Below are 14,165 nucleotides of genomic sequence, written 5' to 3'. Positions count from 1 at the left end.
TGAGCAAGATGGCAGTGTGCTACCTTTACAATAACCATTCTGGCATGGTGCATAACAAAAATAAAACAATTTTCAGGTAGGAAAAGCAGGAAGTCCAGTTCATCACACAAAAAAAGTTAATGTCATAGTTTTTGATTTATCCATATTGCTGAATAGATGCTTGTGTTGTTTTAAAAATGGCCTATTATCCCATTCTTCAGGGCAAGGAAATTTGAATTTCTTTATGTTTTTTGGTTTATTCTTCAAATTAATATTATCCATTATTCGTTAAAAGTGCTGCATTTCCTTTGAACAGGTTAAACTGCCCGCTACAGGTGTGTAGGAGGAGACGGAATGTACTCTAGTGAAACGGGGTGAGAAGGTCAATGGACTGAGCACTGCTGTCAAAGTGAATATTAAAGTCACCTAACAGGATTAACACCCACAAGTCGCAAGATATACAAGATAAACAGGCCAGCATGTTTTGTGGTTGCACGTGGAAATTCAAAGAATGCAGGCATGGAAGGGCACTGAATGGTTGAAGAAGAGTGGATGCTTTTAAACCACCGATCTAATGCTCAACTGGAAATGTATTTTATTATACTTTTAAAATACAAAATATTGTATTGTATCTTCATACATTTTTTGGTTGCAGTATTATTTTAGTTTATTTTGATAATTACATTTGACTTAATTTACATTTGGGATCAATGTTTTGTATCAAAATACATTTTTATGTATTTTTGCTCACTCCTGAATATAGTTATCAGCCATTTTATCAGTCATTAGCACCACTGTGATAGGGGTAGTTCTGCTGAGCGTTTTGAAGCACAAGAGATGCAATTATTGAATCCACTTTTTCCAGATGTTCACCTGCATAAGTGACATATCTCTAAACTACGCTACACACTCACACATTTATTCATGTGGACGAAAACACAAGTTGCTCTTTTATAAACAAAGTATTACTTTGCTCGCCATGTGGTGTTACAATTCTCTAGCAAAAACGCAAATTAATTAAACCGATAAAATACAACGGACAGAGCAATTATAATGTGTCATGGAATGTAATGTCACCAATAATCATAGTCATCATCGTTCGTGAGGTGTGAGATCTTTGGCCTGAAATCTAATATCCTCAGTTATAGCTAGGTACAAAAGAGCAGCCTAGACACTTCACCTTACCGGTATTTGTTTCTGCAATATTAGACTCCCCCCACTAAAGTAGCTCCTTTGAGATCAGTGGACGTGGCCTGTTAACGGCCATCTTGTGGATACGCCTAAAGGAGGAAGCCAGAAGAACCGAATCCCCCAGTGAGAAAAAGCCGACATTTTCATTTGGTTTTTAAGAAGACGGAATATATCGAATAGACGAAACAGTCGGAGCACGTATTACTCACAAGTGAATAACAGGCGTGGTCGGTTGCGGGGTTACATTCTCTCAAGGTAACTATTAAGTTGGGTAGCTAGCTAGATGCAAGCTATGCTAACAGTAGCAGGTAGGATTGGAATGATTGGGGTGAAAAGAGAGACTTTTAGCTTTTTCAACGGTTAACGCATGATGATTGCATATCAGTACTGACATTTTCGAAGTGTGTTACCAAGGTATAGGTAGCTAATTGGTCGTATCACTGCAACGACAGACTTGTCCTTGTATACTTAATTTAGACTAGCTAGCTATACGGGCTAACTAGCAACCGTTAGCTTGGCTAAGTGCTAGCCGGCCAAAAACATCCTTTTGTTAGTTAGTGCTTGCTAGCTAGCTATTTTGTAGTTCAATATCACGGACTACAATGCGCGGATCCAACATTAGAGCTAGTCGGTCTGGTAGAAAACCTCTTGGTTAGCTAAAATCACTTAAGAAAGTAAACTCTTCAAACGTTAGCGGCGAGAGCTACTTTCAAACTTTTATTGTCCTGTGAAAACCGCAAATCTAAATATGTTCGTTGGCTAGTTAGCCTAACCGTTATCTAGCTAACGATAAACATACGCTGGCTAACGTTAGCTTCCAGGCCGCTATCAGCTTTCCAGCGAGATGGAGTAACGTTAACTTACGTTTCATATGTGGCTAGCGTAAACAAATAATCAATCCGTTTGCTTGGCCAATTCAATTTGTGTTCAGACTGTTAGCTCAGAAGTTATGAGGCGAGGGTAAACGAGTATGGATATAGCGATGTATGATGGCAGTGGCATGCCTTCCGTGAAGAAGATAACTGTACGTTAGCGAACTGACGTAGATTATGTAGGAAACATTTCATTTCTCTGTGCTTAGTTACTGTGTTGTAGTGAATTAATGAAAGATTGGTATAGATTGTATCTGTTGCGGGCATTGGGATTGTTGATTAGTAAATGTAACATTGTCCGTTGTACCACGGTTTAGTGAATATTCAATTTTGATTGGATGCTAGGTGGTGATTAGTTTCGCATAATCGTTCAACGTTTGGCAGGTAGGGCCGGCCAAGCCTAAGCACCGTTATAAATCAATACGCTGCCTGCAGTTTGTCACGGAGAGAACCAAAAGCCAGCAGTGCGATACGAGTTAAACGGGATTATTTCTTAGCCACAACTTTGTCATATCAATAAACCTATTTGCATTTTTAAAAATTGTGTAATGACATCTGATACTATTCATGGTTTTGTGAAGTGCAGCAGCGTAAGCTAGCTAACGTTACTAGCTACTATGTGACGTCCTGAAGTTGTTTGTTAACGGATAACTCTCAATAACTATAATCACCAGCACAAAATTGAGAAACTATCTATGTTGGCTGAATTGTGTAATGTTTGTGTAATGTGTGGCCCAAGACGATGTATCCGTTTAAAAACGTTGCTGTGAAATTGCGAACAAGTTGTTCCTACGAACAAGTTGTTCCTACAGCACAGCAAAGGAAAAAAAAAAAAAAACTTATAACGAATAAGAAGGTGCAAATAAGAAACCAATTTAAGCCGCGTTTAAAACCTTGCATTTACACAACATAAAAAAATAATCAAAACCGGACTTAGCCATCTGGCTAGCCTTTCTATTTTTAGCAGAACATAGCTAACATATGTAACCATAGCAACATGCTGAACCAGTAGCCACATTAACGACTTGAAGTACTTAGAGCCAGCAAAACAAATAATATATATATATATATATATTTTTTTTTTTTTTTTGAGGCCCAGAAATATTAACCCCTGATTATATTTTCATATTTGGTAAAATACCACGGTATAAGCGTAATAATCCACGATACGGTGGTAATCACACGGTTCGCTTTCGGTGGTTCTTCGCCCCGCATCGTGCGTTAAAACCGTGTAATGACCACCTCGTCGTGGGTTATTCCTTATATTAACCATAGCTACGTAATATTAACGCTGCTGATAACTTTCATTCAATAGTCGACACTACACGAGCTGTGGCACCAGCATTAACGCAGCTCACACGACCTATTATGCGTCGTTGAAAGGAGCAAATGTCCTGTGGTTGCACTGGGGTGATGCATATTTGTAGCCAATAGCATCTCGCTAGCTATCAAATTAGTGTGGAATAACTTTACTGTGGCGATATAGGACGTGGGTGGTCATTAACACGTCTGTTCATCATTCCCGGTTTTACGATTATAGGACCAAAAACTCAGTCTTGCTGTTCAATCAAGTGGGTAGCTACATGTGTCTCCGTAACCGTATACACTGTTGAAACTAGTGTGACATAGGCTAGTTGCATTCCATTATTAGTTATTCCACTGGCAGGTTCACATTTAAGCCATGCTTTTGGAAGTTGTTTAGAAATCTTGTCAATTATTGGAGTTTGTATTTTGATGAGCAAGCACCTAAGCTGGTATTTGACTGTGGGCCTAGCAGTACCAAGACATTAGTCCCTCTTGATGTACATATGTATAGTCTGAATTGCAGAATAAATATTTTGTTTAATTCTGTGTTCTATGGTTTTCTGGCTGTTATTCAGCGCTCTGATATATTTTTTTAAAGTGAGCATGTTTAAATGTTATTTTTACCTTTCTATAAAGACTAAATCTGCCACTAAACGGTATAAATTTTTTTTTTTTTAAGTAAATAAATTCTCACACCCAGCATAGCACTTTTTTGAAAAGGCACTTGTAGAGTTGAAGCTTTTCTGGTCTGTCCTGAATATCTGCTTTATTCTTTACATTTTCATGCATCTTATTTGCATGCTAATTGCTCAAAGGCATTCACCCTATCCAATGACAAGGTAAAGGGTTGGAATTAATTTTAGTACAACGTTTTCTGTTAACACTGCAAGTTGAGCTATTTTGATAACTTGGGAAATTATTGTTTTTTTACAGACTGAAGAAGCTCAGTTTTCAGAGCCAAGGGCTGTGTCTCTTTGGTTTGGAAACAAGTGTGTCCAAACTTTTTAAAATATATAATAGATGGCCTCTTGGCATGCTACAACACCATGACCATTTGATTTTTGCGACATGATGACATCTTAAAATTTTGAGGTTCTTTTTCACCCAGGGGTGGTCCAATCAAGAAGAGCTTGTCATTGATTACTTAGTTTATAACCAAGTACAATACACTTGTTTCTTAATGTGTGATTCTGTTTGCAATGGTGGGTGTTGAGTATGGATGCCACATCTGCCAGTGAATATCATTTTAACGCCTTTTCTGTAATGTTTCTTTTATTTTTCAGATTTGTCCTTTTCCACATTTCAGCCATGGGGAATATGTTTGCAAATCTCTTTAAAGGCATTTTTGGCAAAAAAGAAATGAGAATTCTCATGGTGGGTCTCGATGCTGCTGGAAAAACTACCATCTTATACAAACTGAAGCTTGGAGAAATTGTCACCACCATTCCAACTATAGGTAAGGTCTGAACAGTTAAATATGTGGTTATACAAATGTAATTTAGTAAAGAGGGCCATGGTCCCCTTGCTGAAATGGAATGTGGTAAAAATGTGCTGAAATAAAATACATTAACAAGATTAATTTATCTTGAAGTATGTGGACATTTTTTGAAATAATGTGCATCTTCAATGTGTTGTTTTGTATTCTTTTTATGTTAGGGTGAGTGTTATCATTTTGTGTGTTGTTAGTTAAGCAAACTTCTGTACTACCATCAGCCCTGTATAGGTTACAATAATGCTCTAGTTTTCTTTTTGTTCTTGACAGGCGACTCGGGACCTTTGACCTAATTTACTCTGGTTACATAAGACAACTGACTTGTTAGCGTAACATTGGTTAAACTGCCGTCCCTTAACAGTATTACCTTCTTTTCTGATTGTGTCCAATTCATGTATGTAAATGAATGAATTATATAAAAATTACATAATTGCTTTATCGACAATTGTCAATATATATTGAACCCAGGTACTTGTTTGAAATGGTTCATCTTCCTCCTTCAGGTTTTAATGTTGAAACAGTGGAGTACAAGAACATCAGTTTTACAGTGTGGGATGTCGGCGGTCAGGATAAAATCAGACCTCTATGGCGCCACTACTTCCAGAACACACAGGGTAAGTTTTCAAGGATACATGATTAAGCCCCGTCTCCGAGGCCGTAGTCCCTGCTTTGCAAATTATGGCGTGAGGTCACCAAGGAATTAACAGTATTTTATTATGGAATAGATTTTTATTTAATTCTTTAAAATGTTTGTTGCTCCATTGGCATGCATTTGGCAAGAGATTAGAAGCAAACTCATAAATGGAGTTATGAAATGTTTTCAGTTTATAGAGTGTGTTGGTGTTTTCTGTGCTCATTGTATGGGATATCACTTCAGTCTTCACTTCAATATTATCAACAAATACTATTCAACAGATCCTGTTCATGAGCCCAAAATATGCTTGGATTTCAGAAGTATTTTTTAAACATTTCTGTGCAGCGATTAAATGGCATAGAATAATACGGCATTGGACATTGACCTGATATAATATAAAGTACACCAAGGTAAACATCTTATTTTGAAGGCAGTGTTTTGAAATCAGAGGACTCGGTTTCACAGTTTGCCATGTGCAGTGAATGTTTACAGATTTGAAGGGTAGGAAAAGTGTAATGAATTACTTTATTTTTTCATGTCCCCTCTATTTATGTCTGTTAATTGCGCAAGTGAAGCTCTGACCTGAATAAGATTTTACATGGCTCTGGCCGTGTTTCCGAAATGGATTTTGCCTACATAACTTATCATCCAGTGTACTCATGGTCTGCATTCGGGAGCACATTGTGTGCTAAAATAAGCAGATTGTATGTTTAGTAGACAGTAAATATTGACGGCACAGTAATAGGGCTGCACGATACAGGGAAAATATGCGATATGCGAAAACGTTGCTGAATATTGCGAATATGATATGGCTTATGGTAAATAAGCAAATATGCACAGTTCTAATGTCTTTCTGCTTTAGGTACACTGCTTACATCGGCTATTCATTGTCTGGGGTCTATGTCCACTGTATAAAAATAAAAAAAACTAGTTAGGAGGCTGTTTCTGACACCACCTTGGATCTTAAATGCCTCCAAAAAACCTAATGCACTCACTATACCATTACATCCTGACATTGTCTCATATACAGTAAATCCCCATACAATCCAGTATTTTATTCTACATCTTATTTGTATCAATTGATGTATAATGATCTCCCTTAAGGTACTTTTAACAAAGCTACACATGTTTTCAGGATTGAGACTATATGAACCACGATTGCTGGGGCTGCTGTATCAAAGTAAAGTCTGAATCGTCCTGAGGCACAGCAAAGGGCTAATAACCCTCCTAATAAGGCATATTTAAATACAGGATGTAATAGTTTTTCCCACTTATGCCATGGCTGCTTTCCATTGGAACATGTACACGCACTGGCAAACAATGTTTAAGGAAAAATTCATTGCATTCATCTAAATTTCAAAAGGACTTCCCTGTTGCAAGCAGCTGAAATCGGTCATTTCGATCCATGACTTAATGAAAGGACACATTCAAACATACTCGCTGCTTTTTAACTACCAAGCCCTCATCTACTGCAGGTTAGTCAATACTAACTGCAGGTTAGTCAATACACCACCTTGCTGCCAGTAGTAAGAGCAAACCAACCAGGCAACCTTGCTGCATGTTCTTTGTGAATCTGTCCAATCCTGTTAATTGTGAAACATGGCAGAATGACAAATGCTGAGAGCATCTGTCTGAACATTGGTGGCATGTGCTGTTCTGTTTCGTTGTTACTGCCAAGGTGCGCAGCTTATGAATCTTGGATTCCCCTCGGCTACTTGCTGCTTTTGTTTGCGCAAAGATTTTCACGTATTGTCAGGTTATTCCTGTTGGAACCATATTCTAATTGTGCATGAGTGCGTTTCTCACATTGTTACGTAAACCATCTCCAGCAATCAGAAGCCCACCTGAGGCTCAGCGTACATAATAATGAAGTTTGTCTCTTTCAGGTCTTATCTTTGTCGTGGACAGCAACGACAGAGAGCGAGTCAACGAAGCCCGAGAAGAGCTGATGAGAATGTTGGCCGAAGACGAGCTGCGAGATGCCGTTTTGCTATTATTCGCAAACAAGCAGGTGCGTTCATGTCCCTGTACAAACGTGACCTCCCATAAAGTTTCTTTGCAATGTATTGATTAGTCAGTCTTTCAAACCAATATTAAAAGAAAACATACTTTTGTTTCATTAAACATTTTTTGAATGTGGTAGAATATACACTCATCGAGCACTTTATTAGGAACATGTTTACTTTATTACACCAACTTATTCATATGATTATCAAATCAGCCAATAGTGTGGCAGCAGTGCAGTGCATACAGTCATGTAGATAAGGGTCAGGAGCTTCAGTTAATGTTAACATCAACTATAAGAATGGGGGAAGAAATCTGAGCTAAGTGACTTTGACTGTGGAATGATTGTTGGTAGCAGACAGGGTGGTTTGAGTGTCTCAAACTGCTGATCTCCTGGGATTTTCACACACGCTAGTCTCTAGAGTTTGCAAAGAATGGTGCATAAAAAAATAAAAAAATCCAGTGAACAGCAGTTCTGCAGACAGAAACGCCTTGTTAATGAGAGACGTCAGAGGAGAATGGCCAGACTGGTCAAAGCTGACAGGAAGGTGACCTTAACAAAAACAACCTCACAACAGCACAGAAGAGCATCTCTGAACACACAATGCATAAATAAAGTGCTCACTGAGTGTAGCATTTTATAACAAATGTAGTAAATATAGGCAACGGTTGGTTAGAGGAACTGACACATTGACTGTCATTGACACAATTGAAATAGAAACTGCTTAGTTCCTGTCGGCCTTGCTTCCCATTTAATATAGCCTAAAAGTATTTTCAGGGAATTAGTGTTCAGGTGCAGTGCTGAACATGTTGAAACATACACTACAGTGACATAGAAAATACTATGTTGATGATCTATGTTTAGAAAAGTATATGAAATGTGTGTACTATCCTTAAGTTTGTGCAACCAATTTGAAAGAATAGCATGAATGTTCTAATCAAAGGAAAGCGTGAATTTTTGTTTGAAATCGGTGCCTGTCATTTTTTGGCTTGCAATCTACTTTTCCAATGGACAGCACAATGTGATGCTGGGGGATCCCCCTCGGAACCAATGTCAGACCAGGAAGTCCTATCCTTAGATCAGTATCCATCATGTATTGAAGGCAAAATTCCCTGCCTAAATTGGACCAGATTTATCGTGTCACCACCATGATTCCTCCATATCAAAGCAATTGAGTTGGCATGGTTTACTATTAGGCTATGTAAAAAGACCTTCTTTTTTACACCATTATCCATTGGATAGGTAGTGAAAGCAAAATTCCCTGCCAAAAATGGACCATCGTGTAATTTATCATGTAACTAGTACGATTGGAAAGTTATCATGCAATATTGGATATTTATGTGTTCTCAGAACACCAGATCCCTTTGGGCCGCTGAGGGATGGGGTGTGGGCTATGTGTTTAGTGACCAAATTGGGAGAAAAAGGGAAAAATCTGAAAAAAAAGAAAAGGAAATATCCAGTCAAAAAATTTGGTGGCTAAACACCTAGACTTATTGCTAAAAATATTTACTCCTCTTTCTCACTATGCAATTGGGAAATATACCCCTTTCTGGACTTACCCAGACTTGTACAAGAGGTTCGATTTCATTTCCCCCCCCCCCACAATGACTACAACTCTTAGTCATTGGTAATTGTGAAACCATTTTGGGGAAACTGCCTGTGAAGGGGGAAAAAAACAAAATTGAGGGACAAATCCTAGCCACATTACAATTATGCACCTGAACTTCTAACTAAATGAATGGTCCACATAGTGGGTCAGTGTACTCAACTGAACAATGAAAATGACTTGTCTTTCACATTTGTAAAGTTATTACTTTAAATGTATGGCTGCTGCTACTTAACCTTTGAAGCATAAATTAACCATGTTGCTTGTGTAATTTTCTGACTGACAGCAGTCTAATTAAAATAAAAAAAATTGCAACACATGCAACAACGTGTAACTGCACAATATTAATGTTTTAAGTGAGCCAAACTCATACAGGCAAAAATGATATAGGACAGATTAAATTGTGGGCATTGCTACATGTAATTGGATTGGACTTTAATGGTGTTGGTCAAGTATATTAAGAACCATTCAGGTCTTGATGCGGTGAACTGTAGTGTAAAGGGTTGACCACTCATTGCACTGGAAGGTTGCAAGCTGACCGTCTTCTTGCCACAGGACCTCCCAAATGCGATGAACGCTGCCGAAATCACCGACAAGCTGGGACTACACTCGCTTCGACAAAGACGGTGGTACATCCAGGCCACGTGTGCCACCAGCGGCGATGGCCTCTATGAAGGACTGGACTGGCTGTCCGGTCAGCTTCGAAACCAGAAATAACTCTCCTCGCTGCCCCCAACCCCCCTTCCCATTTCCTCCACCTCTGCTTCCTATTTACTCCTGCTTTACTCCTCTGTTGCGAACTGTGCTACTTTGTGGTAACTTGTGCTGGAAGCTGCCCTCATTTCATCCCTCATCACAATATATATATTATGAGCCACACTTTTTTAAAGTTGTGGGAGTAAGCAAGCCTTGGAACGCAGACAGTTTTCTTATTTAATGTAAATAGTCTTTTGCTTTTGGAATGAGGCAGCTTCTGGCACTCTTATGCAATATTTACTCTGCCTTTTTTTATTTTTATTTTGTACAAGTCGACAGACATGCGTGTACAGTGCGTGTTACTGGAAAAGAGATACACAAAGCTCTGCAGTTTTTTCTCTCTCAAAAAAAACTCTTCAGTTTCCACCCCTTGCCCGGTGTTTGCAGGGAGAAGTTGGCCCCCTTTCCTTGGATGTAGGTTTTTAATTTGTACTGTACTCGGAAGTGTTTTTTTTTTTTTTTCCTTCAATTTATTAAACACTGTTAAAGCACAGACCTCAGAAGCACCACTCGCTACAATGTCAGTCATGTTCAGCCCAACAGAGTCTGGGTTATTGGTTACATTTCACCATTTCTTTGTGGGTTTTTTTTTTTTCATTTATTTTTGGAAGGCCTTGCACCGCCTAGCATGCGGATGCTAGGTAATGAAGTAAAGACGGCAGCTTTCACCTGAAAGGTGATTGTTCAGCTCACAATGAGAACTCCAGGTCCTGACTTACTAAGACCCTTAGCACTCCCAAATCATTTGGCCCACAAAAAACTAATGACACAACCAATGACTGGTGCAAAACAAATATCATGACTAATCGTTGGTATTGGTTTTGTGTGTGCTAAAAGGTCTGGAATGTACTAGAAGTCTTTGTAAATTAGGTCCCAAGTGTAGAAAGTAACACAAGGTTCATCATTTGGGTTCCTCATTCAATCAGTCACTTACTGTGCCCTGCAAGCTGAAGGTGCAAACCTAGATTTTGATGGCTGTTGCCATTGGCAGAGCTTTGTGCTTCACTGGCTTGTTGACGCTTCTTTGGGTTGCCCTGCTCTGCTTTGGTACGGTGGGAAACTGGAGAGGGCAAGGCATTTACAAGCATTTTAGTCATTATTTCTGTCAGTGCCAGTTATGAACACCTGACCAAGTGCAATATGGCTAAATGTCCTTTAACAGTCTGAATTGTTATTTAGGGGCCAAATGCTACATTTCCCCCCCACACACCACTTTACACTTTGAATTTAAAACCCACATGCTGTATAAAAAAAACTAACCAAATGTGGCATGTTGATTGTGCTACAAGCCACATCATTGCGTTGCCAATTTTTCATATAGTTATACTGTAACAAATTAAAGAAATTATTGACCCATTTGGCAGTCAGAAAACTGGTATGTCTGTGCCTGTTCACAATAAGTTGAGAGTCCACCAAAATTGGTTTTTTCACCAATCTGATTTTCCAATTTTTTTTTTTTTTTTTTTTTACTTTTAAAAGGCTTAAATTACATGTCTCAGACCATTGTGTGTTATTTGTTAAATTGAATATTTTCTAAGATTATCAAAAGAAAGTTGCTCCAGGAAACCAATCAACTTGCAGTTTGTGCTCTGAATACGTAAACCGAAAACATGTATTGCACAGGACATTTCCAAAATGTAAAAATAGGTCAAATGATGTGCTTTCAAATTACCTTATTGTTCTTGGCCCCATGCATTGACAGCTACATTTACTGACTCTTTGGGATGGATCTTGTCTGTATGGTGCTTCATGGCAAGCTCAACCATCCACACAAGTATCTGGTACAGGTACCACAAATGGATTTGTAGCACGCTTTGTCTGGAACTTTAACACAGACCTCATTGAAGCCCCTTGGTCTGTCGAAAGGGGCACATTTTTCCTTTTAATGCCTTTTCTAGTGATAATAAAAAGAGTAATGTCTGATTGGATTGACATGGTGTTAGTATTTGAAATCTGTATGAGCTTCATGTTGTAGACTGACCCAGCAATGCAATATTGCTTCAACCCACAGCAGCTCACCTCGATCTTGGCTGTGCTCTGCAGTAGACACTAGTACTGTCCTTCATAGAAACATGCTGTTCAAAGCCTTTTGTTTTCTTGTCAAAAGGAATGTTTAAAGCATGTTGGCGAGTCATTCCATGCTAGTATTACACACAAACCATGGCAAACCCACAAATAAGGGTTATGTAAGAAACACTCAAAGCTGTGATTGCAGATTTGCCATTTGTCCGTCCACAGGATTTAGACACGATTGCCTCGTTTTTATCGACACTGATGATTGAGTCTGGGACAAATACAGTAGTTGAGTCTCTTGGTAGAGTTGATCTCAAAGTCTGACTGATTGTTTTATATTGTTATTTCTGTTTATTTGATTTCAACAGAAATTAAGCACTGTAATTAAAGCTATTAGAATAAAGGGGTTTTCGATGTCATTTATTTCAATTCCATGTGTCATATTTGTCCGCTCACAAATCATGAGAGCGTAGTTGACTGCATACCTTCAAGGATAAATTGAGCCAACAGTTCCTGTTTTCACTTGCATCTAGGTCAGACACCTGCTTGACATAATGCGGGAAACTGCATGCCACCAGCAATAGCTGCACATGTAGTACAGTCCTGCAGCACAATAAGTATGCAGCTCATCCGTTTGACCGCAAAGACTGTATATTGGCTTGTGATGTATGCAAGTAGCAATTAGACAAATATGACTTCAATTCAGAAACAACCAAGATGTATGGATGGCACTGTTGCTTGTGGGAAGTGAGGTATATGGGTTGGGACATTGGGAAACTTTCCAGGCATGTTCTGTACATTCTGTTCTGCCGATTTTCTGAACTTTCCATTTCTCTTGTTGAAGCTGGGAGTTAGTCTTGCCTTTGTTGCAGAATCTAACCACTAGGGCTGGCTTCACAGACACAGTTGAGCTAAGACTTTTAACTAAATTTAACCAAATTTTAGTTAATCTTGGATTGGGCTTAATCTGTGCCTGTGAAACTGGCCCCAAATGTTGCATACAGTACTGGCACAAATTATGGAAACGCTGCGTATACTCCTAAAACCTTTCTCTCTTCTGTTGTTTCTCAGTAAAAATGTATTTTAAAAGTTATCTTCTTGAATACAGAAGTGATAATGGCATGTGACCATCAATAATTTGAAATAAAGTATATAAGAAAAAATATGTTTTCCTTGCATGAATATCATTTTATGTAGAAAAATGCTGGTAGGAGAATGCATGTTCAAGCTGATTATAACATGTCTAGCAGTGAGATACACTACATAATTGAGTCAAATATATGAACTAATAAATATACAAAGGTGTAATTATTTTTTATCTTTAATTTATTACACATTTCATTTATTATGCCAAAAAGATCAATTAATAGATCAATAATAAGATCAATAAAAAAGACAGCATGACTTGTCTCTATAAATGCAGAGTTTGTGCCAGTACTGTACACAAACCAGACAACACAAACAATCCTCCCTTATTCTCAAAGCCCTCTACTTGTTAGCAGGAAATTCAGGTATGGCATGTCACGGACCACCAAATTGGACTATTCTGAGATACTACAATGCTGCGGACAGTACGTCAATGTTCTGGTCTGTGGAAATGGCAAGGTAGTTAGTATAGAAACCCTTTCAGAACTTTAAACATTATTCAACTTGGCAAAGAGCCAAGTTTGCTTTACAAAGTCATCTGAGGCAATGGGGACTGGATACCTGACTAAGACTATTGGGGAAAATGAGAAGCAGAAGTCCTGGGAGTTGTCTCTACTGTACAAACACACAGGCCTTGATGTCAGCGCCAGAAGGAATCCCCCCTCCAAACCCCGCCCCAAACCAGGCAGGCTCAGGCTGCAGGCTCCACCTCTTGTCTACAAATGAGTTTTCCACTGTTCAGAGGGGGATTTCCACCATGCCCTGCCAAACATCCCGATTTAACCAGCACCGCCTTGCACAGCTGTCCATGAGAAATGGCAGGTGTGACCTCGGTGTGTCTTGAACAGTTCTACGTAAATACCATCCATATGTGGACATTAATATGCATGTCCATGTAAGAAATACAATCTAGGACGGGTCATTCCTGTCCTGCAGGGCCGGTGTGTTTGCAGGTTTTTGTTTCCACCAGCCACCATAGCTGAAACTACCTGGTTGTAGATTCACTCGGAGATTAGATCACAGTAAAATATTTCACATAGGAACACAAGAAGTTAAGCGCTATCATTCATGTGATTATCAAGAAATGTAGCTAAAATGTGAGATGGTGTAAATGTTTGGGTTGATTAAGTAATTAAGGCCAGAAGTTGTCTCTTTTTACTTAACTC

General features: G+C 38.8%; 1 protein-coding gene across 1 annotated transcript; it reads left to right on the top strand.

Annotated features, from left to right (window-relative positions):
- Positions 1-1,224: 1,224 nt before the first annotated feature.
- arf1 (ADP-ribosylation factor 1) lies at positions 1,225-12,256 on the top strand. The gene is made up of 5 exons (XM_061254085.1): positions 1,225-1,425; positions 4,631-4,803; positions 5,343-5,453; positions 7,360-7,484; positions 9,640-12,256. Exons 2-5 carry the CDS (start codon positions 4,656-4,658, stop codon positions 9,799-9,801), a joined length of 546 nt encoding a protein of 181 aa, XP_061110069.1. The 5' UTR covers positions 1,225-1,425; positions 4,631-4,655; the 3' UTR covers positions 9,802-12,256.
- Positions 12,257-14,165: the final 1,909 nt, after the last annotated feature.

This window comes from Conger conger, chromosome 9 (genome assembly GCF_963514075.1).
Source record: "Conger conger chromosome 9, fConCon1.1, whole genome shotgun sequence".
In the NCBI taxonomy this organism is placed as follows: Eukaryota; Metazoa; Chordata; class Actinopteri; order Anguilliformes; family Congridae; genus Conger; species Conger conger.
The sequence above is the reverse complement of the archived record's forward strand: the minus strand, read 5'-3'. Positions and strand labels throughout refer to the sequence as shown.

Coding starts and splice junctions, on each gene's coding strand:
- arf1 (XM_061254085.1), top strand. CDS start 4,656: ATGGGGAATATGTTTGCAAATCTCTTTAAAGGCATTTTTGGCAAAAAA. Junction 4,804..5,342: donor CACCACCATTCCAACTATAG/GTAAGGTCTGAA, acceptor TTCCTCCTTCAG/GTTTTAATGTTGAAACAGTG. Junction 7,485..9,639: donor TATTATTCGCAAACAAGCAG/GTGCGTTCATGT, acceptor TTCTTGCCACAG/GACCTCCCAAATGCGATGAA.